At 35.8% G+C, this 15,617-nt stretch overlaps 4 protein-coding genes across 8 annotated transcripts; 1 reads left to right on the top strand and 3 right to left on the bottom strand.

Moving 5' to 3' along the window:
- CPFTSY (signal recognition particle receptor protein, chloroplast (FTSY)) lies at positions 1 to 3,144 on the top strand. 5 transcript variants are annotated; one of them, XM_018129269.2, is made up of 12 exons: positions 4 to 385; positions 491 to 595; positions 723 to 796; positions 896 to 954; positions 1,134 to 1,171; positions 1,297 to 1,417; positions 1,568 to 1,636; positions 1,722 to 1,804; positions 2,226 to 2,294; positions 2,410 to 2,472; positions 2,585 to 2,694; positions 2,868 to 3,144. In XM_018129269.2, exons 1-12 carry the CDS (start codon positions 83 to 85, stop codon positions 2,938 to 2,940), a joined length of 1,167 nt encoding a protein of 388 aa, XP_017984758.2. In that variant the 5' UTR covers positions 4 to 82; the 3' UTR covers positions 2,941 to 3,144. The 5 variants fall into 5 exon arrangements, with proteins under 5 accessions (XP_017984765.2, XP_017984758.2, XP_017984769.1 ...); XM_018129280.2 differs by having other exon boundaries at positions 2,829 to 3,144; XM_007051842.3 differs by having other exon boundaries at positions 5 to 385; positions 2,585 to 2,721.
- A 410-nt stretch (positions 3,145 to 3,554) lies between these two features.
- Positions 3,555 to 5,429, bottom strand: LOC18614201 (uncharacterized). The gene is made up of 3 exons (XM_007051840.3): positions 5,114 to 5,429; positions 4,879 to 5,025; positions 3,555 to 3,787 (listed from the first exon to the last, which is right to left on the bottom strand). The coding sequence occupies exons 1-3, from the start codon at positions 5,387 to 5,389 to the stop codon at positions 3,644 to 3,646; spliced, it is 567 nt and encodes a 188-aa protein (XP_007051902.3). The 5' UTR covers positions 5,390 to 5,429; the 3' UTR covers positions 3,555 to 3,643.
- Positions 5,430 to 9,342: 3,913 nt separating this feature from the next.
- On the bottom strand, positions 9,343 to 11,347 carry LOC108663800 (uncharacterized). Its single transcript, XM_018129302.2, has 3 exons — positions 11,019 to 11,347; positions 10,786 to 10,932; positions 9,343 to 9,652 (listed from the first exon to the last, which is right to left on the bottom strand). Exons 1-3 carry the CDS (start codon positions 11,295 to 11,297, stop codon positions 9,509 to 9,511), a joined length of 570 nt encoding a protein of 189 aa, XP_017984791.2. The 5' UTR covers positions 11,298 to 11,347; the 3' UTR covers positions 9,343 to 9,508.
- Positions 11,348 to 12,180: 833 nt separating this feature from the next.
- On the bottom strand, positions 12,181 to 15,319 carry MYB3R2 (myb domain protein 3r2). The gene is made up of 8 exons (XM_088810065.1): positions 15,228 to 15,319; positions 15,044 to 15,098; positions 14,679 to 14,742; positions 14,415 to 14,509; positions 14,202 to 14,305; positions 13,954 to 14,082; positions 12,574 to 13,838; positions 12,181 to 12,459 (listed from the first exon to the last, which is right to left on the bottom strand). Exons 1-7 carry the CDS (start codon positions 15,317 to 15,319, stop codon positions 12,767 to 12,769), a joined length of 1,611 nt encoding a protein of 536 aa, XP_088666191.1. The 3' UTR covers positions 12,181 to 12,459; positions 12,574 to 12,766.
- Between the last annotated feature and the right edge of the window lie 298 nt (positions 15,320 to 15,617).

The following is a 15,617-nucleotide window of genomic DNA, read 5'->3' as shown; positions in this document are numbered from 1 at the left end:
GTAGCAACGACATCGTTTGGAGGAATGTTATCCAGTCCCACTCCTTTCATCTCTCGCGATTCAGTTACAGAGGGCGAGAGAGATGGCTTTCCCTACTCAGCTCTCACTCATTTCCAAACCCTCACCGCTCTTTTCGAACTTACCTCGAACCCGGTTCAATCCATCCACAACAGCCAGACCAACCGCTTCCCGTTTCAAATGCCTGGCGAGTCAGACCGGGTTCTTCACTCGACTCGGTCGGTTAATCAAGGAAAAGGCCAAGAGTGACGTTGAAAAGATCTTCTCAGGGTTCTCCAAGACCAGAGACAACCTCGCCGTGATCGACGAACTCTTGTTATACTGGAACCTCGCTGACACCGATCGCGTCCTCGACGAACTCGAAGAGGTTTCTCTTCTCTTCTAAATATACCTTGTTTACATGCTACTGAAAAAGTGCCTAAAATAAGTTAAAAAAATGAATAAGTTATTCCTTTTTTGTTTAATTTTGCAGGCTTTATTGGTATCTGATTTTGGGCCAAGAATTACAATTAAAATAGTGGAGAGCTTGCGGGAGGATATACTAAGTGGAAAACTTAAATCAGGAAGTGAAATAAAGGTTAATACAGAAAACTACAATACTTATAAATAGTATGATGTTTTTCATTTGGATTTAGCTGTGGTGAAGATATTTATTTTTTGAGGTTATAAATATTGAAAAATGTGGATTAATTTGTGGGTTATAGGATGCATTGAAGAAGTGTGTGTTGGATCTCTTGACAAAGAAGGGGAGTAAGACCGAGCTTCGTCTTGGATTCAGGTTTTTCGTGTTTTAGTCTTTGAGTTTTCTTGTTGTTCCATTCTGCACTAAAATGGCATTGTTTTTTCCTCTTGTTGAACACTCTTGTCATGTTATCAGGAAGCCAGCTGTGATCATGATTGTTGGCGTTAATGGAGGTGGCAAGACAACATCACTTGGTAAGGCTACTAACCAATGTCGCAATTGCTAATCAGTTTAGGTTGTTTAGATTTGCGAATGAAATTCTTTAGTTTATCAAATTAGTTGTGGAAGATTTATTTATTGAGGAATTTTTGTCTTAACAAATTGATGTTTCACATTTTATTATAAAATAATCTCATTAATAATTCCCTTGCAGGAAAGCTGGCTTATAGATTAAAGAATGAAGGGGCAAAGGTGAGCTGCTAAAAAACGTGCATTGCTTTAGGTGCAATGTGATGGAGGCCTCTGTTGTTGTAAAAACCTGCATAGTCACAAACAGTTTTTGCCCTCCTTTTTCTTATAATTTGATATCTTGCCAGATATTGATGGCAGCAGGTGACACATTCAGAGCAGCTGCTAGTGATCAACTAGAGATATGGGCTGAGAGAACTGGTTGTGAGATTGTTGTAGCTGAAAAGGAGAATGCCAAAGCATCATCAGGTAGATAAATTGAATATCTAAAGAAGTAATTTTTTAGGACCAAAAGGGAAAGGGTGGGGGGGAAGGGCACAAATTTTGCAGTTCTTCCTTTATTATTATTCTGATACAGGACAACTCTTAACGTGTGATTTTAAAGTGCTTTCTAAATAGTGCTTTCGCAGGCTGTCAAAAGAGGTAAGGAGCAAGGTTTTGATATTGTCTTGTGTGACACATCTGGACGTAAGTATTATGAACCTTCATTGTTTAGTCTTGGTTGTATCTGCCTCTAAACTGTTATTCATGGCATGTTTTATCATTTGTGCAGGTCTTCACACTAATTTCAGCTTGATGGAAGAGTTGATAGCCTGTAAGAAGGCTGTGGGAAAAGTTATTCCTGGTGCACCCAATGTAAGCTCAAGCTGTTTCAGACCCTCAACTTCCTTCTTACCTTGAAATAATTTGAATGTCTGGGCCATAAGACAGATTAGCATTTCCTCTTAAGTATAGTTGGTTCAGACATATCAAATGTTTGATACTTTATTCTACCTGCTCCTATCCCATGTTTTCGTTTATGTTGGCCATCCCTTTTGGTTAATGCCTTGAGGGTTATTAATTTACATGTCTTTAAGCATGAATACCAAATGATTTTATAAATACCAGCTTTTATGATGCTAGTTCTTACTGTAGTAGGATCTTCAGAAATATGGTTGTGACCAGTGACAAAGAATGATGAATTTGAATGAATTGAATACAGTGATCTGCTTGTCTTTTTAAGTTTCATGTTAATATTGTGAAGAGTTATCTTAAGGCCATACTGCAACTTGTGCAGGAGATCCTACTAGTTCTTGACGGGAACACTGGATTGAATATGCTTCCACAAGCAAGAGAGTTCAATGAGGCACTGTTCCTATCCTTGCCTTTTTCAGCGAGATACTTAGTCTAACTTGTTAAATGCTAATAATTTTTTTTATTGCACTCAGCTGTTATTTAAGCGACTTTCAACTTTGTGACAGGTAGTTGGAATAACTGGTTTTGTTTTGACAAAACTTGATGGTTCTGCTAGAGGTGGCTGTGTGGTATTGTCTCTTAACCCCCTTTTTTTTTTTGCTTCAGGGTTGGGGGTGGGGGGTTTTAGGGGTTGTTTCCAAATTTTGTTCACATCTTTCTCTAAGTTCTTGCCCCACACAGGTCAGCGTGGTTGATGAGCTTGGCATTCCTGTGAAGTTTCTAGGTGTTGGTGAAGGTCTCGAAGACCTTCAACCCTTTGATGCAGAGGCATTTGTTAATGCCATATTTCCGTGAGAAGTGTTGATGGTGTTAATAAAGTGATCTATTCTGTTTGACCCATTTAGATAATCCTTTTCAGTAACATCTTATCAATCACTATAAGCATTGCTGAATTAAACCGGTGCATTTTCTTTATGTTTCTTAGGTATTTTATTCATTGAGACCAGTTCTGCCTATATGCCAGGCTTCGAGATGCATGTTGTTGTAGAAGGCTCAGTCACAAGAGTACTTGTTGCCAGCAAGTGGGATTTACATAGTGCAGATGTGTCAAAAGGCTTCATCGAGCATTGTTATCATGCAAAATTTTCCTCTGTACATTATTTTTCTCTCATGTGTTTTAACTTGCACAGATGATAATTGGTGTAGAGGGCCATGGATCTTGTCTTGACCAGTGAACAAGTTACTAATTAAAAAGTAGTATAAATCAAAAGCTCATAATTCTGAGAATGTAAGACAAATAATCAATATGTGTGCATCAAATATTCGGATTCTATTCCATTATGATGTTTCTGCAGGTTGCTCCCACCACCCTGTCATATGCATAAAGCAGCCTTCTTTATCAACATTAACTGCATTCAATTTTAGGTTCTCTCTTCGTTGATCTATAAATTAGAATATTAGACATGTTAAACAACTGATTACACTTGGCACTTTAAGTCTCATCTTTTCTCCAAATAATATTAAATTGTCTGTCTCGATCCTGTTTGTTTGACTGTTTTTGCTTTTGAAGTATAATGCTACTTAAGTGATGACTGATGAGTAGGTTTGAGATATTTTAAAGCACAAGAATGATCTCCTAGAGCCCCAGGGTTCTATATTCCTATCAGTCTTCTGATTCATCGTTTTATCAAGTAAAAAGAGGTAACAGAAATTAGAAAGGTAACACATTTATCTTGATTATTGGTAGTAATGGCATAAGAATATTCATTTGGCAATACCCAAGTAAAATTCGGATACACTTCATAACTTGGCAATGGGTGAAATGTAGAAGGTTGCACGGCAAATATAGACCAGTTTCCCTGTCCCCCTCATTTTGAATTCAACTGCAACTACAGTTACATTTCTTCCACTTCTCACTATAGAACCATCAACAATCAACTCTGCCTGCATGGTGACAACATAGTTGATGGTATACGTTCATTAAACGGAAAAGAAACAAGAGTATGTGAGATGATTGATAGAAAGCTTGTTCTGTTTCTGATGCATAATCTTCATATGAGACGCAAGAGAAGGTCAAGCAATGCAGTTTATCAAAAGCAGCATACATCAGCCTTAATTCTCAGGGTGAATTCAGACTATGGGTCCAATTAGACATATCCCCAATAAGTAATACACTAGAGAAAAGTGAGGTTGCAACTATTTTTTTTTACCCATAGATATATATATATCTATGCTCAGCACTGCAGCCCATTTGCCAGTGTTACATGTTCAAGAAACTAACAATCCTAGCAGTCTGGAACATGGAGAAGTTTAAGCAAAGTCCAGATCTTCAGTCCATATGATTCCATGCATAAAATCTAACTTCCCCTCCTAACCTTTCTCAACTTAGGACATGCATTCCATCCCAAAAGAAAAGCCAGAACTTGAACAAGCTCTAATCAAACAGTGGGATAACATCTGAAAATTGAATTTGCTCCCTAATGTTCAATGCATCACTTAAACATCACATAATCACAAGCAGCCTTCCTTTTTCCATTTTTGTATCTGTCCCCATTAGACCTATAATTGGGAACAAGGGCCGACCTAGAGCATTTTTAAAGGTGACCCAAACAAAAAGAGACACCAAACAGTCAAATAGAACTTTATATATAATCCAATTCTCACTAATTTAAAAGATTAAATAAATGCCCGTTAACAAAAATAACGGTAATACAGAAGGAGTCCCTCTCTCACTCTTCGGGTGGAAGAAAGAGCAATTTTCAAACTCACTCTATCGTTTTTAAATATAATAGGATTAACATAGAATTTATATGCCGGACTTAATTGGCAATATGTTGAACATAATGACTCCAATTTCATCAAAGGTTGAAGGAATAAAAATAATTATTAAATAAAAAATTATTTTGAGGGGCCATTCAAATAAATAAATAAATAATTTTAAAATACTTGGGCATAGACAAACTACCCTCCGCCCCTGATTGGGAAGGGATTAACCAAAGAGAGATATTAGGAATTGAAAAGCCAAGAGAGCTTACATTTGTGGGAGCAGCAGAGAGATAAGAAATGCCCAATTCACCGAGAAAAATGTCCTTTTCCACACCCACCACTGTTCTAACTGTCGCAATTGCCACTCTTTCTGCTATCGCTGCAACTGCCCCTCCATGTAACCCACCAAAATAATTCTATAAAGATAAAATCCTCAATAAAAAAAGAGAATAAATAATTCATAATAATTCTGATAGAAATAGATAACGTTTCAGAAGAAATTACGGCGACAGCGGGTTTGACAGTGGCGACGCAGGTGACGTGGCCACGTTGGACAGTGTCGGTCTTGAGGTGGTCACGCAGTAGATTGGAGTAGAAGTCTTTCGAACTGTAATTATCTGCGTTGGGATCGAAAATCCCTACGCTTTCAAAGAAACGCAGAACGTTAGACGCGTACGGCGGAGATCCGTCTTGGGATTTTTTCGTGGAAGCAGCAGAAGAAGAGGAGAAGGTTTGCGGTCCCAGAGAAGTAGAAACTACAGAGGAGGAGGGCTTTCTCATTTCGCTGTCATTGGTCTCGGAGTCGATGCACGCCTACGTTTTAAGGCTTTTTTAAGATTTTTTTCCTTTAATGTTAAGCTTTTTTTAAAAAAATAAATAAATTCCAACTACTATAAATAGATAGTATTTATTTATTGTGCTTTATTTTATTTAAAAAATAAAAAACTTCTTTTAATTCATTTGAAAATTACTAGGGTTTTGAAGTAGTAATTTTTAATAGGATACGTATGTCCTCAAAGCTAAATGCTTAATATTTTCTTTTTGAAAAGCTGATAGTTCATTCAAAATGCTTAATATTATTTTCAAGATTTTAATCAATAATTTTTGCATATATCAAACACTTTAATATTGAATTACATTTAATTCTCAATAATAACGTTTCATTAAAATATTCTGGTGGTAAAGTAGGAAACGTATTCTTAGCATTTAATTTAAAACTTTAGTTATATAATTATATCCATATGCTTACTCCATCTATATGGATTACATGCATGTCACGCGACACATTAATGTATGATTGTTTATGGCGGTTCAAATAATTTTTTTTTATTTAATTGTTTCCTTGTTTGGTTATTTAAAGTGTAAACAAGGGAAAATTGGACTAAAAAAAGGGAAAAAAATCTTTAGTTAATGTTGTGACCTAAATAAGCCATAGCATAAATTTTTACACTTTGGTTTCTAATATATGCTATTTATTATAAAAAATAGAATTTTACCTATTCTTTTTCCCCAAAAGGTCGTAGTAATTAATACTTATATATATATATATATATATATATATATATTTCTTTTTATTCAAGACCATAGCTCTAAATCAAAGAATTTTTGTAAAAGAGCATAGGCATAACTGTAAAATTAATACGCTATTTGTTTTTAAATATTTATCTTTTTTATGGAAATTAAGATAAAAAATTAAATTTTAATATATTTTACATTAAAATTTGAAAGAATTTATAATATAAATGCTGATATTGTTCAATATAAAAAATAAATTTATAAAATAAAAAATTTTCGGACATGTGAGAAAAATATAAAGAAAGAAAAAGGGACGAAAGAGTAAATTTAAAGTAATAATGGCTTGCCCCTGGCCGGATACGAAGATGCCGTCCGTTGAAGGAGACGATGGCACGGGAAACAAAAATGTCAACAAAAGAATAACGAATTCAATAAATATTTACCTTCGGCTTAACATCAAAGCGTTGTCCTGTATCTGTTCATTGTATGATTTGTTGAATGGAAAGTAGTAGCAGCAGCCAAATCTCTCCTTTACACAAAAGAATGAGCACCACCAACAACCTGGTTGAAGCAGAAATTTAGTAAGAGAACAAATATGAAATACAGTAACAGGAAAAACAATCCATGGGGATTAAGACCCAGGCAAGAACAATTAACATTTGCAAACTGACTTACAGGAGATTTTGTCTTTCTGATTTTCAAGACATGAGCTGTTCACACAATCCATGATCGTTTTTCTGGTTGCTTCCCTCGTGTTGTTCTAATGAAACCTAAATATTCATGAAAATAAGAGACATGGTATTGCATGGAGTAGAACAGTAGGAACTGACCTTTATTACTATTCTGATATAGTACAACTCTTAACGTGTGATTTTAAAGTGCTTTCTAAATAATGCTTGCGCAGGCTGTGAAAAGAGGTCAGGAGCAAGGTTTTGATATTGTCTTGTGTGACACATTTGGACGTAAGTATTATGAACTGTTGAAAAATAATGTATTTCATAAGGTTCAAATATCTCACATTGTCAAAATACATAAAAAGTGAATGTTTTATATTAAGAAATCAACTATAAGTTTATTGCAAGTAAGGAAAACAGAGTGGGCTCGCGCATGCACAAGATTCCCAAGTGACTTTACTCTACCATGCTTATCTGGTGCAACACACCAAAGCTTCTCTGCTACTTCCCTCTGCCTCTTTTCTTCGAGTTTTATACTCCGAAAGGACAATAATATCACGTCTCAGACCAATTATTGCTTTTACTAGTTTTATATTCATTTGTTTCTAATATTTTTCTAACACCTTCATTGTTTAGTCTTGGTGTATTTGTATCTGCCTCTAAACTGTTATTCAGGGCATGCTTTATCGTTTGTGCAGGTCTTCACACTAATTTCAGCTTGATGGAAGAGTTGATAGCCTGTAAGAAGGCTGTGGGAAAAGTTATTCCTGGTGCACACAATGTAAGCTCAAGCTGTTTTGAACCCTTAACTTCCTTCTCGCCTTGCATTAATTTGAATGTCTGGGCCATAAGACAGATTAGCATTTCCTCTTCAGTATAGTTGGTTCAGACATGTCAAATTTTTGATACTTTATTCTACCTGCTCCTATCCCATGTTTTCGTTTATATTGGCCATCCCTTTTGGTTAATGCCTCAAGGGTTATTAATTTACATGTCTCTTTAAACATGAATACCAAATGATTTTATAAATACCAGCTTTTATGATGCTAGTTCTTACTGTAGTTGGATCTTCAGAAATATGGTTGTGACCAGTGACAAAGAATGATGAATTTGAATGAATTGAATACAGTGATCTGCTGGTCTTCTTAAGTTTCATGTTATTATTGTGAAGAGTTATCTTAAGGTCATACTGCAACTTGTGCAGGAGATCCTACTAGTTCTTGACGGGAAAACTGGATTGAATATGCTTCCACAAGCAAGAGAGTTCAATGAGGCACTGTTCCTATCCTTGCTTTCTTCATCAAGATACTTAAACGAACTTGTTAAATGCTAATAATTTTTTTTATTGCACTCAGCTGTTATTTAAGCGACTTTCAACTTTGTGACAGGTAGTTGGAATAACTGGTTTTATTTTGACAAAACTTGATGGTTCTGCTAGAGGTGGCTGTGTGGTATTGTCTCTTAACCCCTTTTTTTTGGCTTCTGGGTTGGGGGTGGGGGGTTTTAGGGGTTGTTTTCCAAACTTCGTTCACATCTTTCTCAAGGCTTTTGCCCCGCACAGGTCAGCGTGGTTGATGAGCTTGGCATTCCTGTGAAGTTTGTAGGTGTTGGAGAAGGTCTCGAAGACCTTCAACCTTTCGATGCAGAGGCATTTGCAAATGCCATATTTCCGTGAGAAGTGTTGATGGTGTGTGTTGATAAAGTTATCTATCCTGTTAGACCCATTTATATAATCCTTTTCAGTAACATCTTATCAATCACTACAAGCATTGCTGAATTAAACCGGTGCATTTTCTTTATGTTTCTTAGGTATTTTATTCATTGAGACCAGTTCTGCCGATATGCCAGGCTTCTGGATGCATGTTGTTGTAAAAGGCTGAGTCACAAGAGTACTTGTTGTCCAGCAAGTGGGATTTACAAACATAGTGCAGATGTGTCAAAAGGCTTCACCCAGCATTGTTATCATGCAAAATTTACCGATGTACATTATTTTTCTCTCATGTTTTTTAACTCCCACAGATGATTATTGGTGTAAGTAAAGGGCCATGGATCTTGTCTTGACCAATGAACAAGTTACAAATTAAAAAGCAGTATGAATCAAAAGCTCATAATTCTGAGAATGTAAGACTAATAATCAATATGTGCGCACCAAATATTCGGATTCTATTCCATTATAATGTTTCTGCAGGTTGCTCCCATTACCCTGTAATATGCATAAAGCAGCCTTCTTTATCCACATTAACTGCATTCAATTTTAGGTTCTCTCCTCGTTGATCTATAAATTAGAATATTAGACATGTTACACAACTGATTACACTTGGCACTTTAAGGTTCATCTTTTCTCCAAATAATATTAAATTGTCTGTCTCGATCCTGTTTGTTTGACTGTTTTTGCTTTTGAAGTACAATGCTACTTAAGTGATGACTGATGAGTAGCTTTGAGATATTTTAAAGCACAAGAATGATCTCCTAGAACCCCAGGGTTCTATATTCCTATCTGTCTTCTGCTTCATCGTTTTATCAAGTAAAAAGAGGTAACAGAAATTAAAAAGGTAACACATTTATCTTGATTATTTGGTAGTAATGGCATAAGAATATTCATTTGGCAATACCCAAAAAGAACCGGAATCTTTTTGGGATACATATTAAAAGGCACGAGGCATGGTTATCAAACCGAGCCACAAGTAAAATTCGGACTATTATGTACACTTCATAACTTGGCAATGGGTGAATTATACAAGGTTGCACGGCCAATATAGACCAGTTTCCCTGTTTCCTTCATTTTGAATTCAACTGCAACTACAGTTATATTTCTTCCACTTCTCACTATAGATCCATCAACAATCAACTCTGCCTGCATGGTGACAACATAGGTGATGGTATACATTCATTAAACCGAAAAGAAACAGGAGTATGTGAGATGATTGATAGAAAGCTTGTTCTGTTTCTGATGCATTATCTTCATATGAGATGCAAGAGAAGGTCAAGCAATGCAGTTTATCAAAAGCAGCCTACATCAGCCTTAATTCTCAGGGTGAATCCAGACAATGGGTCCAATTAGACATATCCCCAATAAGTAATTCACTAGAGAAAAGTGAGGCTGCAACTATTTTTTTACCCATAGATATACGTACGCTCAGCACTGCAGCCCATTTGCCAGTGTTACATGTTCAAGAAACTAACAATCCTAGCAGTCTGGAACATGGAGAAGTTTAAGCAAAGTCCAGATCTTCAGTCCATATGATTCCATGCATAAAATCTAACTTCCCCTCCTAACCTTTCTCAACTTAGGACATGCATTCCATCCCAAAAAAAAAGCCAAAACTTGAACAAGCTCTAATCAAACAGTGGGATAACATCTGAAAATTGAATTTGCTCCCTAATGTTCAATGCATCACTTAAACATCAAATTAACAGGCATAATCACAATCAGCCTTCCTGTTTCTTTTCTGTATCTGTCCCCATTAGACCTATAATTGGGAACAAGGGCCGACCTAGAGCATTTTTAAAGGTCACCCAAACAAAAAGAGACACCTAACAGCCAAATAGAACTTTATATATAATCCAATTCTCACTTATTTAAAAAATTAAATAAAATTCATCAAACATTAGACTAAAAAATGCCCATTAACAGAAATAACGGTACTGTAGAAGGAGTCCCTCTCTCACTCTCCTGGCACAAGGGTAGAAGAGAAAGTAATTTTCGAGCTCACTCAATCTTTTTTAAATATCATAGGCTTAACATAGAATTTATATGCCGGACTTAATTAGCAATATGTTGAACACAATGACTTCAATTTCATCAAAGGTTGAAGGAATACAAATAATTATTAAATAAAAAATTATTTTGAGGGGCCATTCAAATAAATAAATAAATAAATAAATAATCTTAAAATATTTGGGCATAGACAAACTACCCTCCGCCCCTGATTGGGAAGGGATTAACCAAGGAGAGATATTAGGACTTGAAAAGCCAAGAGAGCTTACATTTGTGGGAGCAGCAGAGAGATAAGAAATGCCCAATTCACCAAGAAAAATGTCCTTTTCCACACCCACCACTGTTCTAACTGTCGCAATTGCCACTCTTTCTGCTATCGCTGGAACTACCCCTCCATGTAACCCACCAAAATAATTCTGCAAAGATAAAAATCCTCAATAAAAAAAAGAGAATAATTCATAATAATTCTGATAGAAATAGATTACGTTTCAGAAGAAATTACGGCGACAGCGGGTTTGACGGTGGCGAAGCAGGTGACGTGGCCACGTTGGACAGTGTCGGTCTTGAGGTGGTCACGCAGTAGATTGGAGTAGAAGTCTTTTGACCTGTAATTATCAACGTTGGGATCGGAAATCCCCACGATTTCAAAGAAACGCAGAACCTTAGACGCGTACGGCGGAGATCCGTCTTGGGATTTTGTCGTGGAAGCAGCAGCAGAAGAAGAAGAGAAGGTTTGCGGTCCCTGAGAAGCAGGAACTACAGAGGAGGAGAGCTTTCCCATTTCGCTGTCTTTGGTCTCGGACACAATGTTAAGCCTTTTTTTTCGAAAAAATAAATTTCAACTACTATAAATAGATAGTATTTATTTATTGTGCTTTATTTTATTTAAAAAATAAAAAAACTTCTTTTAATTCATGTGAATACTACTATGGTTTTGAAGTAGTAATTTTTAATAGGATGCGTATGTTTTCTAAGCTAAATGCTTAATATTATATTCAAGATTTTAATCATTTAATTTTATATATATCAAACACTTTAATATTAAATTACATTAAATTCTCAATTAAAACGTTTCATTAAAATGTTTTGGTGGTAAAGCAGAAAACGTAATCATAGCATTTAATTTAAAACTTTAGTCATATAATTATATGTATATGCTTACTCTATCCATAGGGATTACATGCATGCCACGTGGCACATTAATGTGTGATTGGTTATGGCGGTCAAAATAATTTTTTTTGGATTTAATTTTTTCCTTGTTTGGTTATTTAAAGTGTAAGCAAGGGAAAGTTGGACTAAAAAAATCTTTAGTTAACGTTGTGACCTAAATAACCCAAAGCAATAATTTTTACACTTTTGTTTCTAATATATGCTATTTATTATAAAAAATAGAATTTTACCTATTCTTTTTCCCCAAAAGGTATTAGTGATTAATACTTATATTAAAGACCATAGCTCTAAATCAAGAATTTGTTAAAAGAGCATAGGCATAACTGTAAAATTAATACTCTATTTGATTTTAAATAATTATTTTTTTATTTTTATGGAATTAAGATAAAAAAATTAAATTTGAATATATTTTATATTAAATTTTGAAAAAAAATAAATGTTGAATATTGTTTAATATAAAAAATAAATTTACAGTATAAAAAAAATTCGGACATCTGAAAAAAAAAATAAAGAAAGAAAAAGAGACGAAAAGAGTAAATTTGAAGTAATAATGGCTTGCCCCCGGCCGGATACGAAGATGCCGTCCGTTGATGGAGACAATGGCACGGGAAACAAAAATGTCAACAAAAGAATAACGAATTCAATAAATATTTATCTTCGGCTTAACATCGAAGCCTTGTCGTGTATCTGTTCATTGTATGATTTGTTGAATGGAAAGTAGTAGCAGCAGCCAAATCTCTCCTTTACACAAAAGAATGAGCACCACCAATGGCCTGGTTGAAGCAGAAATTTCATAAGAGAACAAATATGAAATACAGTAACAGGAAAAACAATCCATGGGGATTAAGACCCAGGCAAGAACAATTAGCATTTGCAAACTGACTTACAGGAGATTTTGTCTTTCTGATTTTCAAGACATGAGCTGTTCACACAATCCATGATCGTTCTTCTGGTTGCTTCCCGCATGTTGTTCTGATGAAACCTAAATATTCATGAAAATAAGAGACATGGTATTGCATGGAGTAGAACAGTAGGAACTGACCTTTATAGCCTGATCAGAGAAGAACCCAATGAGCCATCTCAGGTAGAATTGGTGCTAGAAGAATGATCTGCGGTAGATGATGTTCTAGGTATGTTACTGGATGACTCCTGCACATATTCCAGGCGTTTTTCTACAGATTTTGTGACAGCTGTAGTATCAAGTTTCGGAGACTTTGGAGGGGATAGGAAAAGCTGCTTTGCGTTGGAACCAACACCATCACTTTCTTTGTGATTGCTAGTTTGTCTTGTAGATTGAGAGCTTCTTTTTCTAATGATAGATGGTGTATTTTTAAAACTCTTAGCTGCGCGTCTCAATATTGTTTCTGGACAGCTGTGGTTGACAGGTGGAGTATTAAAGAAAACTGGACTACATACCTTTCGAACATCACTATCTGCTTGAGGAAATGATCTACCAGTTGTCAAAAAAGTATTCAAATCCTTGAGTTGAAGCGATTCATAGCTTAAGCAACCAAGCCTCAACTCCACATTTTCAGTGTTTCTGTCCTGTGGTCTGACAGAAGTATACATTCTCTCAACAAAGCCTGGAACAGCATCTTTCCCATCACAAGCAGCAGCAATGGTAGCATTTAATGGAGTACTCAACGGGAGAGGTGAAGGTGGCAAGCAATGCTCAGTTGTTCTTTCATGTAAAAATGGGAATTTCACATGATCACCAAAAGAAGTATGATGAGATCTATCATACCAGTCAGCCGCAAGGTTATAAGAGTTTCCAGGTGCTTGAGCATCACAAGCATGCATTTGGTGCTGTTTGATAGTCAGATCATTTCCGTCATCATATCTCTTAGCAAACATGGTTAGAGAGGATGTTTTCATTGTAACATTAGCATCTTTTCTCACCACTCTGCAAGTTTCTCTATTTGAAATTGCTAGGTTGCTTTCTTTTCTATCGGTATCTCCAAGAACCAATTGCAGTGAAAAAGGGTTTGTGCCTCTTCCCTGATTAACTTTTTGTTCAAGAGGTTTGCCTAGCCCGAAGGACATGCACTCCACTATTCTATCATGATTGCCTCGATTAACACCAGAAGCTGCAAGTAACTCTACTTTCTTCTTCACTGAACAGTTCCAGTGATTCTTTATTGAATTTTCAGTCCTGCACAACAAAATAGAAGAAACAACCAATTAATTTGAATGAACTTATTCAAAGGAAAGAAAATGGCTCTTGTTTGGTTTCTTTTTCAGATACTCATGCTCTTTTCAGGACAAACCTGCCTGGAAGAAGCTTCGCTATCTCAGCCCACCTGTTCCCATATGTTCCATGTGCCCTAATAAGAACCAACTCCTCCTCTTCCGTCCAAGCAGTTTTCTTTATATCTGGATTTAAGTGATTGAACCACCTGAATAGACACTCAGATTTTACATGCTTTTTGACAAGAAACAATGTACAAATGATAAACTATATGAAGTAGGAATATTTCAAGCAATCTGTTAGTGTTTTTGACAAGTGATCAGGCACCTTTCTCGACATTGCTTGCCTATGCGGCCTGGCAAGTATTTAGCTATTTCTGACCATTTCTTCTTCCCTTGCTTCTCCACAAGCTCAAAGATAAGTTCATCTTCCTGAAAACACAGAGTGAAGAATGAAGCACTGTTATAAATAATATAGTGGCAGGCTTGAGGCTCCTACTGAATAAAAATAAAAAAAGAATCAACATGATTTGATTAGCACCTCCTTGCTCCAAGGTCCTTTAACAAGGTCAGGATTAAGAACCTTCTGCCAGCGATGTAGGCACTGAACATCTGTTCTATCAGGAACACACTCGGCTGCAAAAGATTTAAGTAAACGATGTCAAGAGATGATGTTCAATATGGTACAAGGAGAGATTATGATCTGGATGCTCATCATTCCAATTCCTTCCTTCAATGAAAGTTTAGTATTCAAACACGAGAAGCATTAACAGTAAGCAAGAGATAAAGTCTTTCAAACACACATGCATACCTATCTTTTTCCAATTTTTGCCATTGAATTTTTGGACAGCAGTGGTCAACATTTTGTCCTGTTAAAAAAGAAGAAAGAACAAAAACAACATTTCCTTTCAAGCAATGGTTGCAATGAAATCATAATGAGAAAGGACCATTTCATTTTTCCTTTCAAGCACCTGACAGCACTACAGAAGAGTAGAGTAAGTTACACCTAACATACTAAAATCAGGGCCGATTTTCAATTTCATCCATCAGATTTCAGATGTTGCAATCAAAGAACTAAGATTCCATCTCTTTGCTTTATAGGATGCCATCTGGTATAATTTACCAAAAATATGTGATCACAAAACATAGTTATAGCTTCCAAACACTGACCTCCTCCTCTGTCCAACCTCCCTTAGTTGATCGTCTAGTAGGACCTGAAATCCTCCTGTAAAGACAGTAAAGACTAACATCAGGACAAATTTGGTGATCTACAAGCAAATTTTCTGATTCATAATTGATCTAAAGACATTTAAAAGAGGAAGTAAAAAAGAGAAAAAGAAAGAAACAAACAAACCCATGAACAGGGACTGTCTTTCGAACTACATTGTCATTAACATCATCAATGCCTGTGGTAGTATTATCACCATCCTCCTTGACTTCTTCCATGCTTAAAGCTTAAACCAACAACATGGCACAAACCCAAGTCACATCCTTCATTTAAAAAAATGTAATAATAAAAAAAAAGGCCCAAACCCTCCACTAAAAGTCAGGTTTTTAAGTCGAATGACAACATAACTGTCAAGAACAAAACATAAATAGTAAACAAAGATCCAAGCAAAAGATAAATGGAAACATAAAAAGGGGTTTTCTGTTTCATTCCTAAGAACAATCCCACACACTTTGTTTTTGGTTTAGTCTCCCTCTCTCTAAAAGCTTTCCCTGCTCTAAGAATAACAGTGCAACG

Source organism: Theobroma cacao, chromosome 1 (genome assembly GCF_053813885.1).
Source record: "Theobroma cacao isolate CCN51 chromosome 1, ASM5381388v1, whole genome shotgun sequence".
NCBI classification, from domain to species: Eukaryota; Viridiplantae; Streptophyta; class Magnoliopsida; order Malvales; family Malvaceae; genus Theobroma; species Theobroma cacao.
The sequence above is the reverse complement of the archived record's forward strand: the minus strand, read 5'-3'. Positions and strand labels throughout refer to the sequence as shown.

Bases quoted from the DNA above. Each gene is read 5' to 3' on its own strand.
- CPFTSY (XM_018129269.2), top strand. From the start codon at position 83: ATGGCTTTCCCTACTCAGCTCTCACTCATTTCCAAACCCTCACCGCTC. The intron at 797-895 runs GTTTTTCGTGTT...TCATGTTATCAG, and splicing joins GAGCTTCGTCTTGGATTCAG to GAAGCCAGCTGTGATCATGA. The intron at 955-1,133 runs GTAAGGCTACTA...ATTCCCTTGCAG, and splicing joins TGGCAAGACAACATCACTTG to GAAAGCTGGCTTATAGATTA.
- LOC108663800 (XM_018129302.2), bottom strand. From the start codon at position 11,297: ATGGGAAAGCTCTCCTCCTCTGTAGTTCCTGCTTCTCAGGGACCGCAA. The intron at 10,933-11,018 runs GTAATTTCTTCT...TTATCTTTGCAG, and splicing joins CCGTCAAACCCGCTGTCGCC to AATTATTTTGGTGGGTTACA. The intron at 9,653-10,785 runs GTAAGCTCTCTT...GTCACCATGCAG, and splicing joins TCTCTGCTGCTCCCACAAAT to GCAGAGTTGATTGTTGATGG.
- LOC18614201 (XM_007051840.3), bottom strand. From the start codon at position 5,389: ATGAGAAAGCCCTCCTCCTCTGTAGTTTCTACTTCTCTGGGACCGCAA. The intron at 5,026-5,113 runs GTAATTTCTTCT...TTATCTTTATAG, and splicing joins CTGTCAAACCCGCTGTCGCC to AATTATTTTGGTGGGTTACA. The intron at 3,788-4,878 runs GTAAGCTCTCTT...GTCACCATGCAG, and splicing joins TCTCTGCTGCTCCCACAAAT to GCAGAGTTGATTGTTGATGG.
- MYB3R2 (XM_088810065.1), bottom strand. From the start codon at position 15,319: ATGGAAGAAGTCAAGGAGGATGGTGATAATACTACCACAGGCATTGAT. The intron at 14,510-14,678 runs ATGTGTGTTTGA...AATCTTTTGCAG, and splicing joins TTGGAAAAAGATAGGTATGC to CCGAGTGTGTTCCTGATAGA. The intron at 14,083-14,201 runs GTGCCTGATCAC...GTGTCTATTCAG, and splicing joins GGCAAGCAATGTCGAGAAAG to GTGGTTCAATCACTTAAATC.